This window comes from Erinaceus europaeus, chromosome 15, assembly GCF_950295315.1.
Source record: "Erinaceus europaeus chromosome 15, mEriEur2.1, whole genome shotgun sequence".
Classification (NCBI taxonomy): Eukaryota; Metazoa; Chordata; class Mammalia; order Eulipotyphla; family Erinaceidae; genus Erinaceus; species Erinaceus europaeus.
The window spans coordinates 34,308,623-34,324,229 of NC_080176.1; the positions used below are offsets into that span (position 1 = coordinate 34,308,623).

The window sequence follows — 15,607 nt, forward strand, 5'->3', positions numbered from 1 at the left end:
TCCAGGAGCGGTGGATTCATGGTGCAGGCACCGAGCCCACCAATAACCCTGGAGGAGGGGAAAAAAAAAAAAAAAAAGCACAAGAAGCAGTTAAATACACCAGCTATATAAATGTTGAGTTGGGACCCAACTTGGGCTCCAAACTTTTTTTAAAAAATATTTTTTTAATTTATTTTCCCTTTTTTGCCCTTGTTGTTTTTCATTGTTGTTGTAGTTATTATTGTTGTTGTTATTGACGTCATCGTTGTTAGGACAGAAAGAAATGGAGAGAGGAGGGGAAGACAGAGAGGAGGAGAGAAAGATAGACACCTGAAGACCTGCTTCACTGTCTGTGAAGCGATTCCCCTGCAGGTGGGGAGCCAGGGGATCGAACCGGGATCCTTATGCCAGTCCCTGCGCTTTGCGCCACCTGCGCTTAACCTACGGCGCTAACACCTGACTCCTCGCTCCAAACTTTCTAACTTCCACCCTGCGAAGGAAGAATTGATATGTCATAAAAGTTCAGCAGTACAACACAGTGTGCAAGACAAAGTCAGTGTATAACATTAGCCTCTTGCTTCAGACACTATCAGGAAACTGACATACCCAGTAGAAAGCACAATGTACAAGGTCCTAGGTTTAAGAGCCCAGTTCCCACATGCACGGAGATAGGGGAAAGCTTCAGGAGTGGTGAAGCAGTGTTACAGGTATCTTTCTTTCTCACTCCCTCTCCTACTGCTTCCATCTTGATTTCTGTCTCTAGCCAGTAAATAAATAAAATATACATAAAAATTGTGCACGCTTCATGTAACTGTTGGCCACCTGTTTATCTTCTCTGGGGAAATATCAATTCAGTTCCTCTACGCACCTTTTTAAAAAAATATTTATTCTATTTATTATATACAAGAGAGTTTCACATGAGGCAGAGAAAATATAAACCAGAGCAACTCTCATACATGCAGCTACAGAGATCAGACTAAGGATTTCAGGCAAGAAAATTAGGTGCTTTTCCAATTGAGCTATTTCCCCAGCTGCACTTGTATTTTCATATTATTTTTGGTCTTGCTATTGAGCTGTATGAATTCTTTAAATATGTATTTGGATATGAGCCTTTTGCAGACATTTTCTTCCAATTCACACATTACCTTTTCAATTTTTTGATGTCTTCTTTTGGAGTACAGAAGCTTTTTAATTTTCTATAGAGAGTTTGCAAATCTCTAACCTCCTCAAATATAACCTATTACAGGAACTTTACTTCCCCTGCAAGAAAGCAAAACACACTGTATCCTGTTTCTTGTTTTGTTTTAAATCAGGAGGATATGAACTGTGAAGGGAAGCTCTACTTTGGTCTGAATGAGTACAGTAAGTCCCTGCAGTGGGGAATCACAAGTCCACTTCTAAGATGTGATGAGACTTTTGAAAAAATGGTGAACACACTCCTGGAAAGGTAAATTAAGAACCTTTGAGCCTTTTCTTTAATTGTACTTTCTTTTTTCCCCTCTATTTTTCTTTTTTTTTTAATTTAATTTATTTATAAAATGGAAATATTGACAGTATTTTTTAATTGTGCTGCTATGAACATAAGTATATACAAATATTTTCGGATGAGTGTGCTTAGGTTCCTTAGGATATATCCCCAGTAGAGAAATTGCAGGGTCTTAGGGTTGGTCAGCTTTTAGCCTTCTGAGTTCTCCAGACTACTCTCCACAGGGGCTGGACTTATTGACATTCCCACCAGCAGTGCAGGAGTGTTCCTTTGTCCCCACAACCTCTACAGCATTGGTTGCTGCTACCTTTTCTGATGCATGACATTCTCACAGGGGTGAGGTGGTATCTCATTGTTGTCTTTATTTGCATTTCTCTGACAATCAAAGACTTGGAGCATTTTTTCATATACTTGTTGACCTTTTGGATCTCTTCTGTGGTGAATATTCTGTTCATATTGTCTCCCCATTTTTGGATAGGGTCATTAGGGTTTTTTTTCTTTGTTTATCTGTTTGTTTTATTTTGTTTTAGTTGTTGTTGTTGAGCTTGGTGAGCTCTTTTTGTATTTTGGCTAGTAGTCTGATGTATGCCATGTAAAGATCTTCTCCTACTCTGTAAGGGATCTCTTTGTTTGTGTGGTGGTTTCTTTTTCTGTGCAGAAACTTTTTAATTTGACGTAGTCCCACTGGTTTGTTTTTGTTTTATTCTTCTTTGTAACTGAATTTGTATCACTGAAGATGCCTTTAAAATTTAGATGAAAAAGGGTTCTGCCAATATTTTCCTCTAAGTGATAGTTTCTGGTCTAATATCCAAGTCCTTGATCCATTTGGAATTTACTTTTGAGTCTGGTGAAATGTAGTGTTTCAGTTTCATTCTTCTGCACGTTTCAACCCAATTTTCCCCACACCATTTGTTCAAGAAATTTTCCTTTCCCCTTTTAATAGTCTGGGCACCTTTGTCAAAGATTAGATGTCCATAGGTGTGGGGGCTTACTTCTGGGCTTACCATTCTATTCCAGTGGTTACTGTGTCTGTTTTTGTTCCAGTACTAACAGCTTTAATTACAATGGCATTATAATACAACTTGAGATCTGGGAGTGTGATTTCTCCAGTTCTGTTCTTTCTTCTCAAGACTGTTTTGGCAATTCTAGGTATTTTCTGGTTCCAGATAAACATTTGTAGCTTTTGTTCTGTTCTCCTAAAAAAATAAAATTTGAGTGAGACCTTGATGGAGATTGCATTAAATTTGTATATAACTCTGGGTAGAATATTCATTATGTTTACACTTCTTTGTGTCTTTTTCTACTTCCTTGTATGTGACTAATAATTTTCAGTATACAAGTCTTTCACTTCTTTTGCTATGTTTATTCCTATATATTTTATTGTTTTTGTTACTATAGTAAAATTGATCGGGGGCACCTGGTTGAGCACACATGTTACAATGCACAAGGATATGGCTATAAGCCCCTGGTCCGCACCTGCAAGGGGAAAGCTTTGCAAGTGGTGAAGCAGTGTTATGGGTGTATCTGTCTCTCTTCTCTATCTCCCCCTTCCCTCTCACTTTCTGACTGTCTGTCCAATAAATAAATAAAGATAATTTAAAATTTTTCTGGATTTCTTCTTCTTCTACCTTAGTGTTTGCATAGAGGAATGCCACTGACTTTTGTATGTTAATTTTGAAGCCTGACACCTTACTATATTGCCTGATAATTTCCAAAAGCTTCCTGCTGGATTCTTTACATTTTTCTATGTATCCTATCCTATCATCTGCAAATAGGGAGAGTTTTACTTCTCTCTTCCAATTAAATGTATCCCTTTAATTCCTTGCTCCTGCCTGATTGCTATGGCAAGAACTTCCCACACTATGTTGAATAGTAATGGTGATAGTGGGCAGCCCTGTCTAGTACCTGATCTAAGGGCAAGTGTTTCCAGTTTTTCACCACTGAGTATGAAGTTGGCTGTAGGTTTGCTATATATGGACTCCATTATCTTGAGGAATTTTCCATCTACTCCCATTTTTGTAGTGTTTTGATCATGAAGGGATGTTGGATTTTGTCAAAGGCTTTCTTTGCATCTATTAATATAATTATATGGTTTTTGTTCTTGCTTTATTGATGTGGTGGATCAAGTTGACTGATTTACATATATTAAACCAACTTCATATCCCTGCAATAAACCCCACTTGATCATGATGAACAATCTTTTAAAATACTGCCGTATCCGGTTGGCTAGAATTTTGTTCAGTATTTTAGCATCTATGTTCATCAGAGATATTTGTCTGTAGTTGTTTGTTTGATTTGGTGTTTTTTTTTTTGTTGTTGTTGTTGTTGTTGTGGTATCCCTATCTGCTTTTGGTATCAGAATGATGTTGGCTTTATAGAAGTTGGAAGGTAGTATTCCTGTGTCTTCAGTCTTTTGGAAGAGCTTTAAAAGTAGAGGTATTAGGGAGTCGAGCGGTAGCACAGTGGGTTAAGCACAGGTGGTGCAAAGCACAAGGACCTGAGGAAGGATCCTGGTTCAAACCCCCCACTCCTCCCCTGCAGGGGAGTCACTTCACAAGCGGTGCAGCAAGTCTACAGGTGTCTATTTTTCTCTCCTCCTCTCTGTCCCCCCCCCATTTCTCTCTGTCCTGTCCAACAACGATGACATCAATAACAACAACAATAATAACTACAACAATAAAACAACAAGGGCAACAAAAGGGAATAAATAATAATTTTTAAAAAATTAACTCCGCCTTGAAGGTTTTGTAGAACTAATTTGTAAAACCATTTGGTCTAGGACTTTTATTCTTGGGAAGGTTCTTGATAACTGTTTCAATTTCTTTGGCTGTGATATGCCTGTGCATATTTTCTAGTTCCTCTTTGCTTAATTTTGGAAGCTTTTAGGTATCTAGGAACTTGTCCATTTCTTCCAGGGTCTCTTGCTTGGTGGCCTACAGTTGTTCATTGAAGACTCACATGATACTTTGGATTTCTGTGGTGTCTGTTGTGATAGCTCCTCTTTCATTTACAATCCTATTTATGTGAGTCTTCTCCCAGTTTTTTTGTTTGTTTGTTTGTTTGTTTGTTTTTTGAGTCTGGCTAAGGGTATGTCAATTTAGTTTACTCTTTTGAAGAACCAAAATTTGGCTTCATTGACTTTTTGTATGGTTCTCTTATTTTCTTTTTTCTTTTAATCTTTTTTATTTATTTTCCCTTCTGTTGCCCTTGTTGTTTTTTATTGTTGTTGTAGTTATTGATGTCATCATTGTTAGATAGGACAGAGAAATGGAGAGAGGGGGAGAGAAAGGTAGACATCTGTAGACCTGCTTCACCGCCTGTGAAGCAACTCCCCTGTAGGTGGGGAGCCGGGGGCTCGAACCAGGATCCTTAGTCAATATTATTTATTTCTAATTTTAGTTATTTCGGTTCTTCTGGTTGCTTCAGGGTTCTTATTTTATTTTATTTTTATTTTTGTTAGTCTTTTTCCTATTACCACTTTTCTGTTTTTTTCTTTTTTATATAATTTTTATTTATAAAAAGGAAACACTGACAAAAACCATAGGATAACAGGGGTACAACTCCACACAATTCCCATCACCAGAACTCCATATCCCATCTCCTCCCCTAACAGCTTTCCTATTCTTTATCCCTCTGGAAGCATGGACCAAGGAACATTATGGGGTGCAGAAGGTGGAAGTTCTGGCTTCTGTAATTGCTTCCCCACTGAACATGGTTGTTGAAGTCGATCCATGCTCCCAGCCTGTCTCTCTGTCCCTGGTGTGGCAGAGCTCTGGGGAAGCGGAGCTCCAGGACACATTGGTGGGGTTTCTGCCCAGGGAATTCCGGTTGGCATCACGGTAGCATCTGGAACCTAGTGGCTGAAAGAAGAGTTAACATATAAAGCCAAACAAATTGTTGACTAATCATGAACCTAATATTCATCTGTGTTATTCCTATTACCACTTTTCTAAGAATTTATGTCATGAGTCTTTTAGTTTATCAGTATGGTTTCATGATTTAAAAAAAAAAAATTTTTTTTTTTGGCTCCAGGGTTATCACTAGGGCTCAGCACTACAAATTCACTGCTCCTGGTTGCCATTTTTTTCCCATTTTATTGGACTGGACAGATAGAAATTGAGAGGGGAGGAGAGATAGGGAGAGAATAAAATAGACACTTGCTTTAACACTTTAACACTTCTGAAGCATCCCCCCTGCAGGTGGGGAGCTGAGAGCTCGAACCTGGATCCATGCACAGGTCCTTGTGCATGCTTAACTGGGTATGCAACCACCCAGCCTCCATGATTTTAAAATTTTTGTTGTTGCTGTTGTTAATTGATTTAATAGTCATCAACAAGATCTTAGGATAAGGGGTACAATTCCACACAATCCCCATCACCAGAGTTCTGTGTCCTATACCCTCCATTGGAAGCTTTCCTATTCTTTTTTATATATATAATTTTTATTTATAAAAAGGAAACACTGACAAAAACCTATTCTTTATTCCTCGGGGAACATGGACTAAAGCTCTTTATGAGGTGCAGAAGGTTCTGGCTTCTCTGCTGAACATGGGCATTGACAGTTCGATCCATACTCCCAGCCTGCTTGTGTTTTTCCCTAGTTGGGCAGGGATCTGGAGAGGTGGGGTTCTAGGACACATGTGAGGTCGTCTGCCTAGGGAAGTCAGGTTGAGGTCATGGTAGCATCTGCAACTTGGTGACTGAAAAAAGCATTAAGATATTAAGCAAAACAAATTGGTGCTTACAAAATCACAGTAGGTGCTCTAGTTAAAAAAAAAAAAAAGAACTTTACTGTGAAAGATTTGGAGTGTAGACCAGAGAAAATTAAGGAACAGTCAGATCATTTAATATAGTTCAGTTCCATTGCCACCCTCCTCCTTCTGACCCTGACTTTAGGAACTATAGATCATGACTGCTCTGCCTTCTCTGTCTTCTTTTTATTTCCCAATTCTGGGTCAAACTCCAAAAGAATAAAAAGATTTTCCTTCTCTCTCTCTATGAATTAGAGACTAAAAAATAGACATAATCTTCCCTGTCCTCCACTACAGAATTCTCTCTGGTCATCTTTAATGGTGGGAATTTGAGCTCTTTGATGAAGAACATCCTAATTTTTATTTTCAATCATTGATTTAAAGTCTTTTTTTTTTTTTACATTTTCTTTCTTTTATTTGATAGTGACAGAGAGAAGCTGAGTGGGAAGGGGTAAATGGAGAGGAAGCAGGAAGAACAGACACCTATAACACTGCTTCACCACTTGTGAAGCTTCTTCCCTACAGGTGGGGACCAGGGGCTTGAACCTGGATCCTTGCACAAGGTAACATGTGCATTTAACCAGTTGTACCACCATTTATTCCCCAGTGATTCTTTTTTCCTACTTTTTTATGACCTTTATTTACTTATTTGATAAAGACAACTGGAAATCAAGAGGGAAGGGGTGATACCTGCCAACACTGTTTCACCACTTGCAAAGCTTACTTGTAAAACTTTCCCACTGCAGGTGGGGCCTGGGGGCTTGAACCCGGCTCCTTGAGCATTGTAATGTGCACTCACCCAGGTACACCACCACACAGCCCCTTCCCCAGTGCTTCTTTATTGAAGAATGAGGAGAGAGACCAGAGTGATGCCCAGCTTTGGCCTAAGGTGGTGCCAAGACATGAACCTATGGCCTAGTGACCTCAGACATACAAGTCTTGTGCCCCATTCTCATTTTTAGTTACTATTGTTCTTTTTTTAAAAAAAAATATTTATTTATTCCCTTTTGTTGCCCTTGTTTTTTTTTATTATTGTAGTTATTGTTGTTGTTGTTGGATAGGACAGAGAGAAATGGAGAGAGGAGGGGAAGACAGAGAGGGGAGAGAAAGATAGACACCTGCAGACCTGCTTCACCGCTTGTGAAGCGACTCCCCTGCAGGTGGGGAGCGAGGGGCTCGAACTGGTATCCTTACTCTGTCCAGTCTGACACCTGCAGACCTGCTTCACCGCTTGTGAAGCAACTCCCCTGCAGGTGGGGAGCGAGGGGCTCGAACTGGTATCCTTACTCTGTCCGGTCTTTGCGCTTTGCGCCACCTGCGCTTAACCCGTTGTGCTACCGACTCCCACTGTTGTTCTTTAAACTGACTTCTGCTGATCATAATCCCTCTATTTAGCCCTATAAGTTTTATAAGTCATATATATAATTTATGTATATACTTATTTATAATCTATAATTTTTATAGATTCATATTTAGCCCTATAATTTTTCTTGGAAAAAAAACAGAATGAGAATACATTGGATGCATCCTAACCAAACTATAATGCTGTGTCAAGAGAAGGAGCAGGCATGGAGTCAGGTCTTACATTACTGCAGCTGTTGGATTTAAGAAGCCTTAACTGACACTGTGACATTAATCCTCTCATGGCGTTTGTGATCTTAGATTTCCAAAATTACCCTGAGTCTCTCTTCTTGAAGTGTTTCCCATCTGCCTGTGTCATCAGTTTGGAATGTCTCTTTCCTTCCAGTAACATCTTGCAAAGTTTCATAAGTAGTATTTTTATTAATGATCTCATCAACTCTTATTACATCTCTCATGATACTTACAAAATCACAGAGTTTAACATAGATATTGTTATATTGGGAAAGCTAGTCACTTCTAAATTCACACTTCTTTTGGAATATTAAATTTAATTGCATGTGTATCAGTTACAGTTTATTCTGAGGTTGATTTTTTTCCCGTTTCAGGAAAAGAAATACTAAGCCTTAAACAGAAATCACCTGTGCTTGCTTCCTGCAGCTCAGTTAGCTCATGCTAATAATAGTGTGATTGACTGGGAAGAACTGGCCCAGTACTGATTAGACTGAAGAATTTAACTTTTCCCCAATCTACTATACCATGATAATAACAATAACAACAACAACAATACTGTCAGAGAAACCTGAATGAAATCTAGTCTCAGTTCCATCTCATATAATGCTATGGAAATACCTAAATCTCTCTCAGACCCCCATCTCCTTTCTTAAAATCATTTATTTAGCACACACACAAGAGAGACGGAGGGGAGAGGGAGACAGACAGACAGACAGACAGAGAGTGCACTCAAGAATATCACTCTGACACATGTGGTACCAGGGATGGACGTCAGGACCTCATACTGGCAGACCCTGTGTTCTACCTTGTAATGCATCCCAAGCCACTCTCTGAACCCCTCGCCTCATTCTCTTTTAAAATAAGATAGTTGGGCTTGAGGGTGTCAGTGGTCCTTTTACAGGTCCTTTAAAGTATATTTCAAAACCACACAGTTCACTGAATTATCCTAATTGGCATTTGACTCTGAAAATTTCTGGGCCAGACTAGTGGACCGTTTGTTTTACTTCCAAATAGAATCACAAAATGGACCATTGATGAATTTCCCCTACTAGCCTACCCAGCTATCAGAAAGCTGTATGTGCTACCAGTTGCCAACCAGAAAGAAGATTCACAGACCCTCATTTTGCTGGGCGCCACAAGAGATTCAGCCAGCCTTCTTCAGCCTAGAGCCTCATTCTGGTGGATCTGTCTTCTTCCCTTCCTTCTTTCTTTCGAGTTTTGTATGTATTGATGAGAGAGGACAAGAGAGCTAGAGTATTGCTCTGTCTTATGTAATTTCAAGTATCAAACCCAGGACTTTATATCTGCACTTCCTGCATAGCTGCTGTGCAGCTCCTGGGGTACCAGTGCTTACTTTCCTAACCAGCACTGCTTTATGCTTGCAAGGCATTTTAAAATTTATTATTATTTTATTTTATGTGATAGGACAGAAAGAAATTGAGAAGGAAGGGGAAGAGAGAGGGAGAGAAAGACAGAGAGACATCTGAAGCACTGCTTCACCACACATGAAACTTTCCCCCTTGCTGTGGAGACCAGGGACTTGAACCTGGGTCCTTACACACTTGCATTTAACACCACTGCCCACCTAGTGTTTAGTTTTGTTTTGGGTTTTTGTTTGTTGTTTCTTTAGATTTCATTTTTTTTGTTGTTGTTTGTTTTTTACCAGAGCACTATTCAGCTCTGGTTTATGGTGTTGACGGGTATTGAACAAGGAACCTGGAGTCTCAGGCATAAAAGTCTTTTACATAACCATTATGCTGTCTCCCAGCCCTTCAAAGAGTTCTCTTTACCTGTTTGTACTCATTTTATCAAGCCTGGCTTTGGTGAAAGTAGCATATGCTTGCTCTATAATTGTAAAAAGTCCCCAAATTAAACAAGTGATCCTCTTACTTGGCAGTGATCCCAGGAGACTGAGATGAAGGCACTGGTGCCAATGGTGCTGGAATAAGGAGAGGACACCTCTATTTGCCTAGGTCACTTTCCTAAACAGCAGTACAGGTGATCAAAATCACACCACTAGGGTGTGCTATTTCTCCAGACAGCTCCAAGTTTTCTCCAGCACCAAGGCACTGTAGTGAAGCATAAGTGCTGCTCTCTGTGGGACTGACTGCAAGTTATTAACAATAATTATCCTTTTATGTCTGATACTTCACAGGTATGGCATTAATGTCACAGACATTAATGTCACGGACTTCATGCTTGTTTGTTTTTGTTCATTTAATTTATTGGATAGGAATAAAAGGGAAAGCAGGGTAGAAAAAGAGGCAACTGCAGCACTGCCTCACTACTCCCAAAGCTTCCCTGCTGCGGGTAGCGACTGGGGGCTTAGGCAGTGGTCTTTGCACTTTGTGACATATGCTCAGCCAGGCACCGGCACACCACCAGACAGCCACATATCTCAGTTTCTTTCACTGTGATCTTGAGTGCCAGAGAAATAAGCCAGTCTCACCACCATCCTAATCCAATGGTTAGAAGGTTAGAGGTTAGAATCCAGGGATGGTCCACTATGACTGTATCGACAATCAACCCAACTAGATCTATGCTTCTCAAATTTTAGTATGATTCAAGTGATATATTTCCTGCAGGATCTCATCAAAGAAAGGTGTAGATCCTGGTTTTGGTCTATCTGGACTGGGGGGCTTTGACAATTCAGTAAGCCCCTAGACCACCCTAGACAACTTAACATTGCTAGACTATCTCTAACACTCTTTAATTTTCTGTATAAGTATCGCGTGCTAACCGATTGCACCACTGGAGCTCCTCTCTTTAATTTTCTGTACTTAGTGGGCTGGAGAGACAGCATAGTGGTTGTGCAAACAACTTTCATGCCTCAGACTCTTAGTTACCAGGTTCAATTCCCAGAACCACCATATGACAGATCTGAGCAGTGCTCTGATAAAAATAAATAAATAAGCCCCCAGTTCCCCACCTGCAGGGGTAGGGGTCACTTCACAAGTAGTGAAGCAGGTCTGTAGGTGTCTATCTTTGTCTCCCTCCTCTGTCTCCCTTCCTTTTTCAATTTCTCTCTGTCCTGTCCAACAACAATAACAGCAATAACAGCAACAATAATAACAATGATAAACAACAAGGGCAGCAAAAGAGAGAAAATAGCCTCCAGGAGCAGTAGATTCATAGTGCAGGCACTGAGTCCCAGCGATAACCCTGGGGCCAAAAATAAAATCCACTGAACCTGTTACCACAGGTTCTGACTCAATTATGACTTTCTAGTGAAACAGTCCTTACAGAACTCTACCCTGCCACTGATCACCCTTTCCTGCTGTGCTGGTCTGCTTTACTGCTGCACAGACGGTGCTGCCGCAGTGGCCCTTCTGTCTGAGTGTGGCCCTGTGTGTTCCATTGAAGGTACCCCAGGCTGCACAGCATGGTCGTCCGCTGCCACCTTCTCATCCAGCAGTACAGCGAGGCTCTGATGGCTCTTACCACCATGGCGGCACTCCGAGACCACAGCACACCAGAAACACTCAGCATCATGGACGACCTCATCAGCTCTCCAGGAAAAACCAAAAATGGGAGGGGACACATGCTCATTATCAGAGTGCCCTCCGTGCAGCTAGCAATGTTGGCCAAGGAGAGGCTGCAGGAGGTGCGTGACAAGCTGGGTCTGCAGTACCGCTTTGAGATCATCCTGGGGAACCCTGCCTCTGAACTCAGTGTTTCGACACATTTTGTGGCACGATTAAAGGTTAGCAATGAACAGACACTTCTTTGAAATGCCATTTGTTTTCTGTTTTCTAGGAATCTTGCATGGGTCACTCAGAGGCAATGTGTAAATAGAGTTTTGTACGTGTGTCAATTCAACCATGATGCCAGTGTTAAGGCTAAACTAAGGGAAATGTTCACTTTCCTAATTGGGCCCATTTATTAAGAGGCCTGATTTATTATCAAGCCCCTCTTTTAGCATCAGTGCTCAGTTGGTCTTCCATACTTTACAAAAATGGATGGCCCCTGGGAGCCGGGTGGTGGTGCAGTGGGTTAAATGCTAATGGTGCAAAGCACAGGGACTGCTGCAGATATCCTGGTTCCAGCCCCCTGCTCCCCACCTGCAGGGGTGTCTCTTTGCAAGTGGTGAAGCAGGTCTGCAGGTGCCTGTCTTTCCCCCTCTCTGTCTTCCCCTCCTCTCTCGATTTCTCTCTGTCCTATCCAACAACAACAGCAACAACAACAAAATGGAAAAAAAATGGCCACCAGGGGCAGTGGATTTATGGTGCAGTTACCTAGCCCCAGCTGGAGGCAAAAAAAAAAAAAAAGATGAACCAATTTGACCCCATGTTTATCAACCTTGTTCAAGATGTGTCTAGCCCACAACTATCTGTTTTCTCAGGAAGAAAAAGGTAAGATGTTCCCTCTACCTCTGTGGCTTACATAACCTTAAGTACCATCTAGTCACTAATCCTTTTCTGTTTATCTAGCCTGGCAACTTATGTCTAGAATCAGTATTCTGTTTAATACTCCATATTCTACCAGTAGAAAGCATTTAGTGAAATATGTGCTTATGTCTAGGTCTGGCACATAGCTAAGCATTGTATTCTGAGTTAAGCTGACAGGATACCTACACACTAGATACTGAACCAAATTGGGTTAAGAAAAATCTATCTTGGTACATATTTTATGAGAAAAACAACAACACATAGTCCTGGGGGATTTGCATTTGCATTTTCACCCTGGGCTACAGTTTCCTTTCTGTAAAATTGGGCAGATGAACTGTACTATCTCTAAAAATTCTACTTTGGGATTGTGGTTTATTATTCAAAAAAATTTTTCCCAATCAAAACTTTTTATTCTATTAGCTAACATAAATTCAGTGATCCAATATGCAACACTAAATATGTTATCTTGGAACATATAAATCTGTCTAAACATAGGGACGCCTATATTTAATAGAAGTTGTAAAGTATTGATAGAGCACTCACAATTTCTAATTATAGGTATAGACCATATCACAGCAGAATTTCAAAGATGAATAATAAATAAGAGTCCTAAAATTCTTACTATAGTATACCTCATTAAGATATAGAGCTTGGGATAGTTTGGACACTATGAATAGTGAAGAATCTGCAGTGGCAAGCAGCCCTCACTGCTCTGTGAAGCTTTTTGTGCCTGTTACAAAGACAGTATCTGAAAAAATGAGACTGCCACTGAATATGAGTTTTCTCTGGGTCTCCACTGACACTGACAAGTATAGTTCCTTACAGTCTGTGTCATTAGTTCAGAGACTTCAGAAGTGTCAGTAACTAAGTCAATCTACGGTAAGTCCTAAGTAATGTGCTCCAGGACTAGGTTGTGACACACGTAGTTGAGTGCACATATTACATTGTGCAAGGATCCTGGTTCTAGCCTCCAGCCCCCACCTGCAAGGGGAAAGCTTTGCAAGTGGTGAAGCAGTATTTCAGTTGTCTCTCTCTCTCTCCCTCTCTATCACCCCCTTCCCTCTCAATTTCTGACTGTCTCTATCCAATAAATAAATAAAAGATAAAAATAAATAAATAAAGTGTTCCTCTTGGTCATAATATGAAAGCCAAAGTCAAGATGTGAGGAACTTTGTTTCTTTTTTTCTCTCACACCAGGACCTAGCACTTTCCTGATCCCTGAGTCATTTTCTTTTTTCCATTCTTTTATTTTAAATAAAGAAAGAGAGAAATGGTATGCCTGATGTCCCAGAAGTTATAGGATCAACTTCCAGAACCATGAGCCAGAGCTGAGCAGTGCTCTGGTCTCTAGTTATAAATTAATTAATTATTTTATTTTATTTTTTTATAATATTTATTTATTTATTTCCTTTTGTTGCCTTTGTTGTTTTATTGTTGTAGTTATTATTGTTGTTGTTACTGATATTGCTTTTGTTGGATAGGACAGAGAGAAATGGAGAGAGGAGGGGAAGACAGAGGGGGAGAGAAAGAGAGACACCTGCAGACCAGCTTCACTGCCTATGAAGTGACTCCACTGCAGGTGGGGAGCGGGGGCTCGAACCAGTATCCTTAAGCTGGTCCTTACACTTTGCACCACCTGTGCTTAACCCACTGCTCCACCGCCCAACTCCCAATTACTTAATTTTAGACATAGATTTGTTGTGCAATTAAAGAAGGAAAAGTGCTAAGACTCTGAGGAGTGCTAGGCCCACAACTTGTCTAGTGGCCACCTTTAAGGGTGCATTTGACCCTACAGCCATCTGTGATAAGGCAGTGTGCAGTTACCATGTCTTCAAATTCATCTGTGTTAAACTTTGTGAAGCCCCACTTCTTGGAGATGTGGATCTTCTGGCAGCCAGGGCACCTAGCCTGGGCCTTGCACAGGGCCTTGATCTTATGTTCCTTGTTCGGCTTCTTGGTGCCACTGGGCTTGATGACCCGGCCTGTGTGGGCCCTGCTGAGTACACACATCACCATGTACAAGGACCCAGCTTCAAGCCCCCAGTCGCTACCTGTAGGGGGAAAGCTTTGCAAGCAGTGAAACAGTGCTGCAGGTATCTCTCCCTATCTCCACCTCCCCTTTTGGGCTCTCTCTGTCTCTATCCAATAAATAAATAAAATGTTTAAAAAACAAGATAAATTAGAAATCATATGGAAAGGATGACAGAGGATATAGTGGGGGTTGTATTGCTATGTGGAAAACTGAGAAATGTTACATATGTACAAAATATTGTATTTACTGCCGAATGTAAAACATTAATCCCCCAGTAAAAGAGGGAAAATGAAATCATATGGAGTGAACATAATGTGTGTTCTCCTATCATCTCAGTCCATTCTTATTATGCTTGATGGAACCATAAACAGACAGTTCCTAGGAGATAAAATATATTCAGGGAGGATCTGAGTGCCAGGAATGGCTGAGTCCATCGTGAGGACTATAAGTGAAATCATTCCTATTACCAGAATTCTTTGTTTTGAATCAGGAAATGTTGTAGTTCCCTGTGAAGAAAAGAAAAAAAAAAGGTATGCGAAGCTGGAGTTTTGTTTTGTTTTTACCAGAGCACTGCTCTGACTTATGATGGTGCTAGGAATTGTACCTGAGACTTCGGTACCTCAGGCATAAAAGTCTTTTTTGCAGATCGATTATGTTATCTCCCCAGCCCACAGCCCCAGAAGCTGGATCTTTGTAGAGAACATTTCTGCTAGTATTTTTTAAACTATTATTTTTATTTTTTTCAGATCATTTTAATCTTTCTTTATTGTACAGAGACAGCCAGAAATCAAGATGGTAGGGGAAGATAGAGAGAAAGAGACACCTGTAGCCCTGCTTCACTTGCAAAGCTTTCTCCTTGCAGGTGAGAACTGGGGGCTCAAACCCAGGTCCTTGAGATGGTAACCAGATGTGCCACCACCTGGCCTCCAAGACACTTTTGGCAAATTGATTTTTCTAAAACAAGGACAATCTCTCAAACTTTGTAAAAAGATATGTATATCTAATGATACCTCCTTGAGATGCAAATATATGGTAAAATATTGTACAACAAAGTTAGTGGAAATTTACTTTTATAAATTATATACATTTTATTATTTGCAGTAACTATGAGTATATTGATTTCTAAAAACTGGGTTTTTTAGACATCAAATTATTACTCAAAGCCTATTATATTACTTCCTATTGGTAGATTCTTTGTTATTCCATTTAATGTTTAATAAAGGAAATGCCAAGCTATTTAAATCATGGGACCAGGAGATAGCTTGCACAGTAGAAAATATACGTCACCTTGGGTCCATACTCCCAGAGGGATAAAGAATAGGAAAGCTATCAGGGGAGGGGATGGGATACAGAGATCTGGTGGTGGGAATTGTGTGGAG

The 15,607-nt window shown here is 40.3% G+C and overlaps 1 protein-coding gene across 4 annotated transcripts in view; it reads left to right on the plus strand.

Annotated features, from left to right (window-relative positions):
• Positions 1-15,607, plus strand: part of GREB1L (GREB1 like retinoic acid receptor coactivator) — a 295,678-nt gene that overhangs the window by 247,363 nt on the left and 32,708 nt on the right. For all 4 annotated transcript variants that reach the window (XM_060173567.1, XM_060173569.1, XM_060173570.1 and 1 more), the window contains 2 exons: positions 1,293-1,426; positions 11,172-11,511. In XM_060173567.1, the coding sequence (XP_060029550.1) occupies positions 1,293-1,426; positions 11,172-11,511 (474 nt within the window). The remainder of the gene's footprint in view (positions 1-1,292; positions 1,427-11,171; positions 11,512-15,607) is intronic.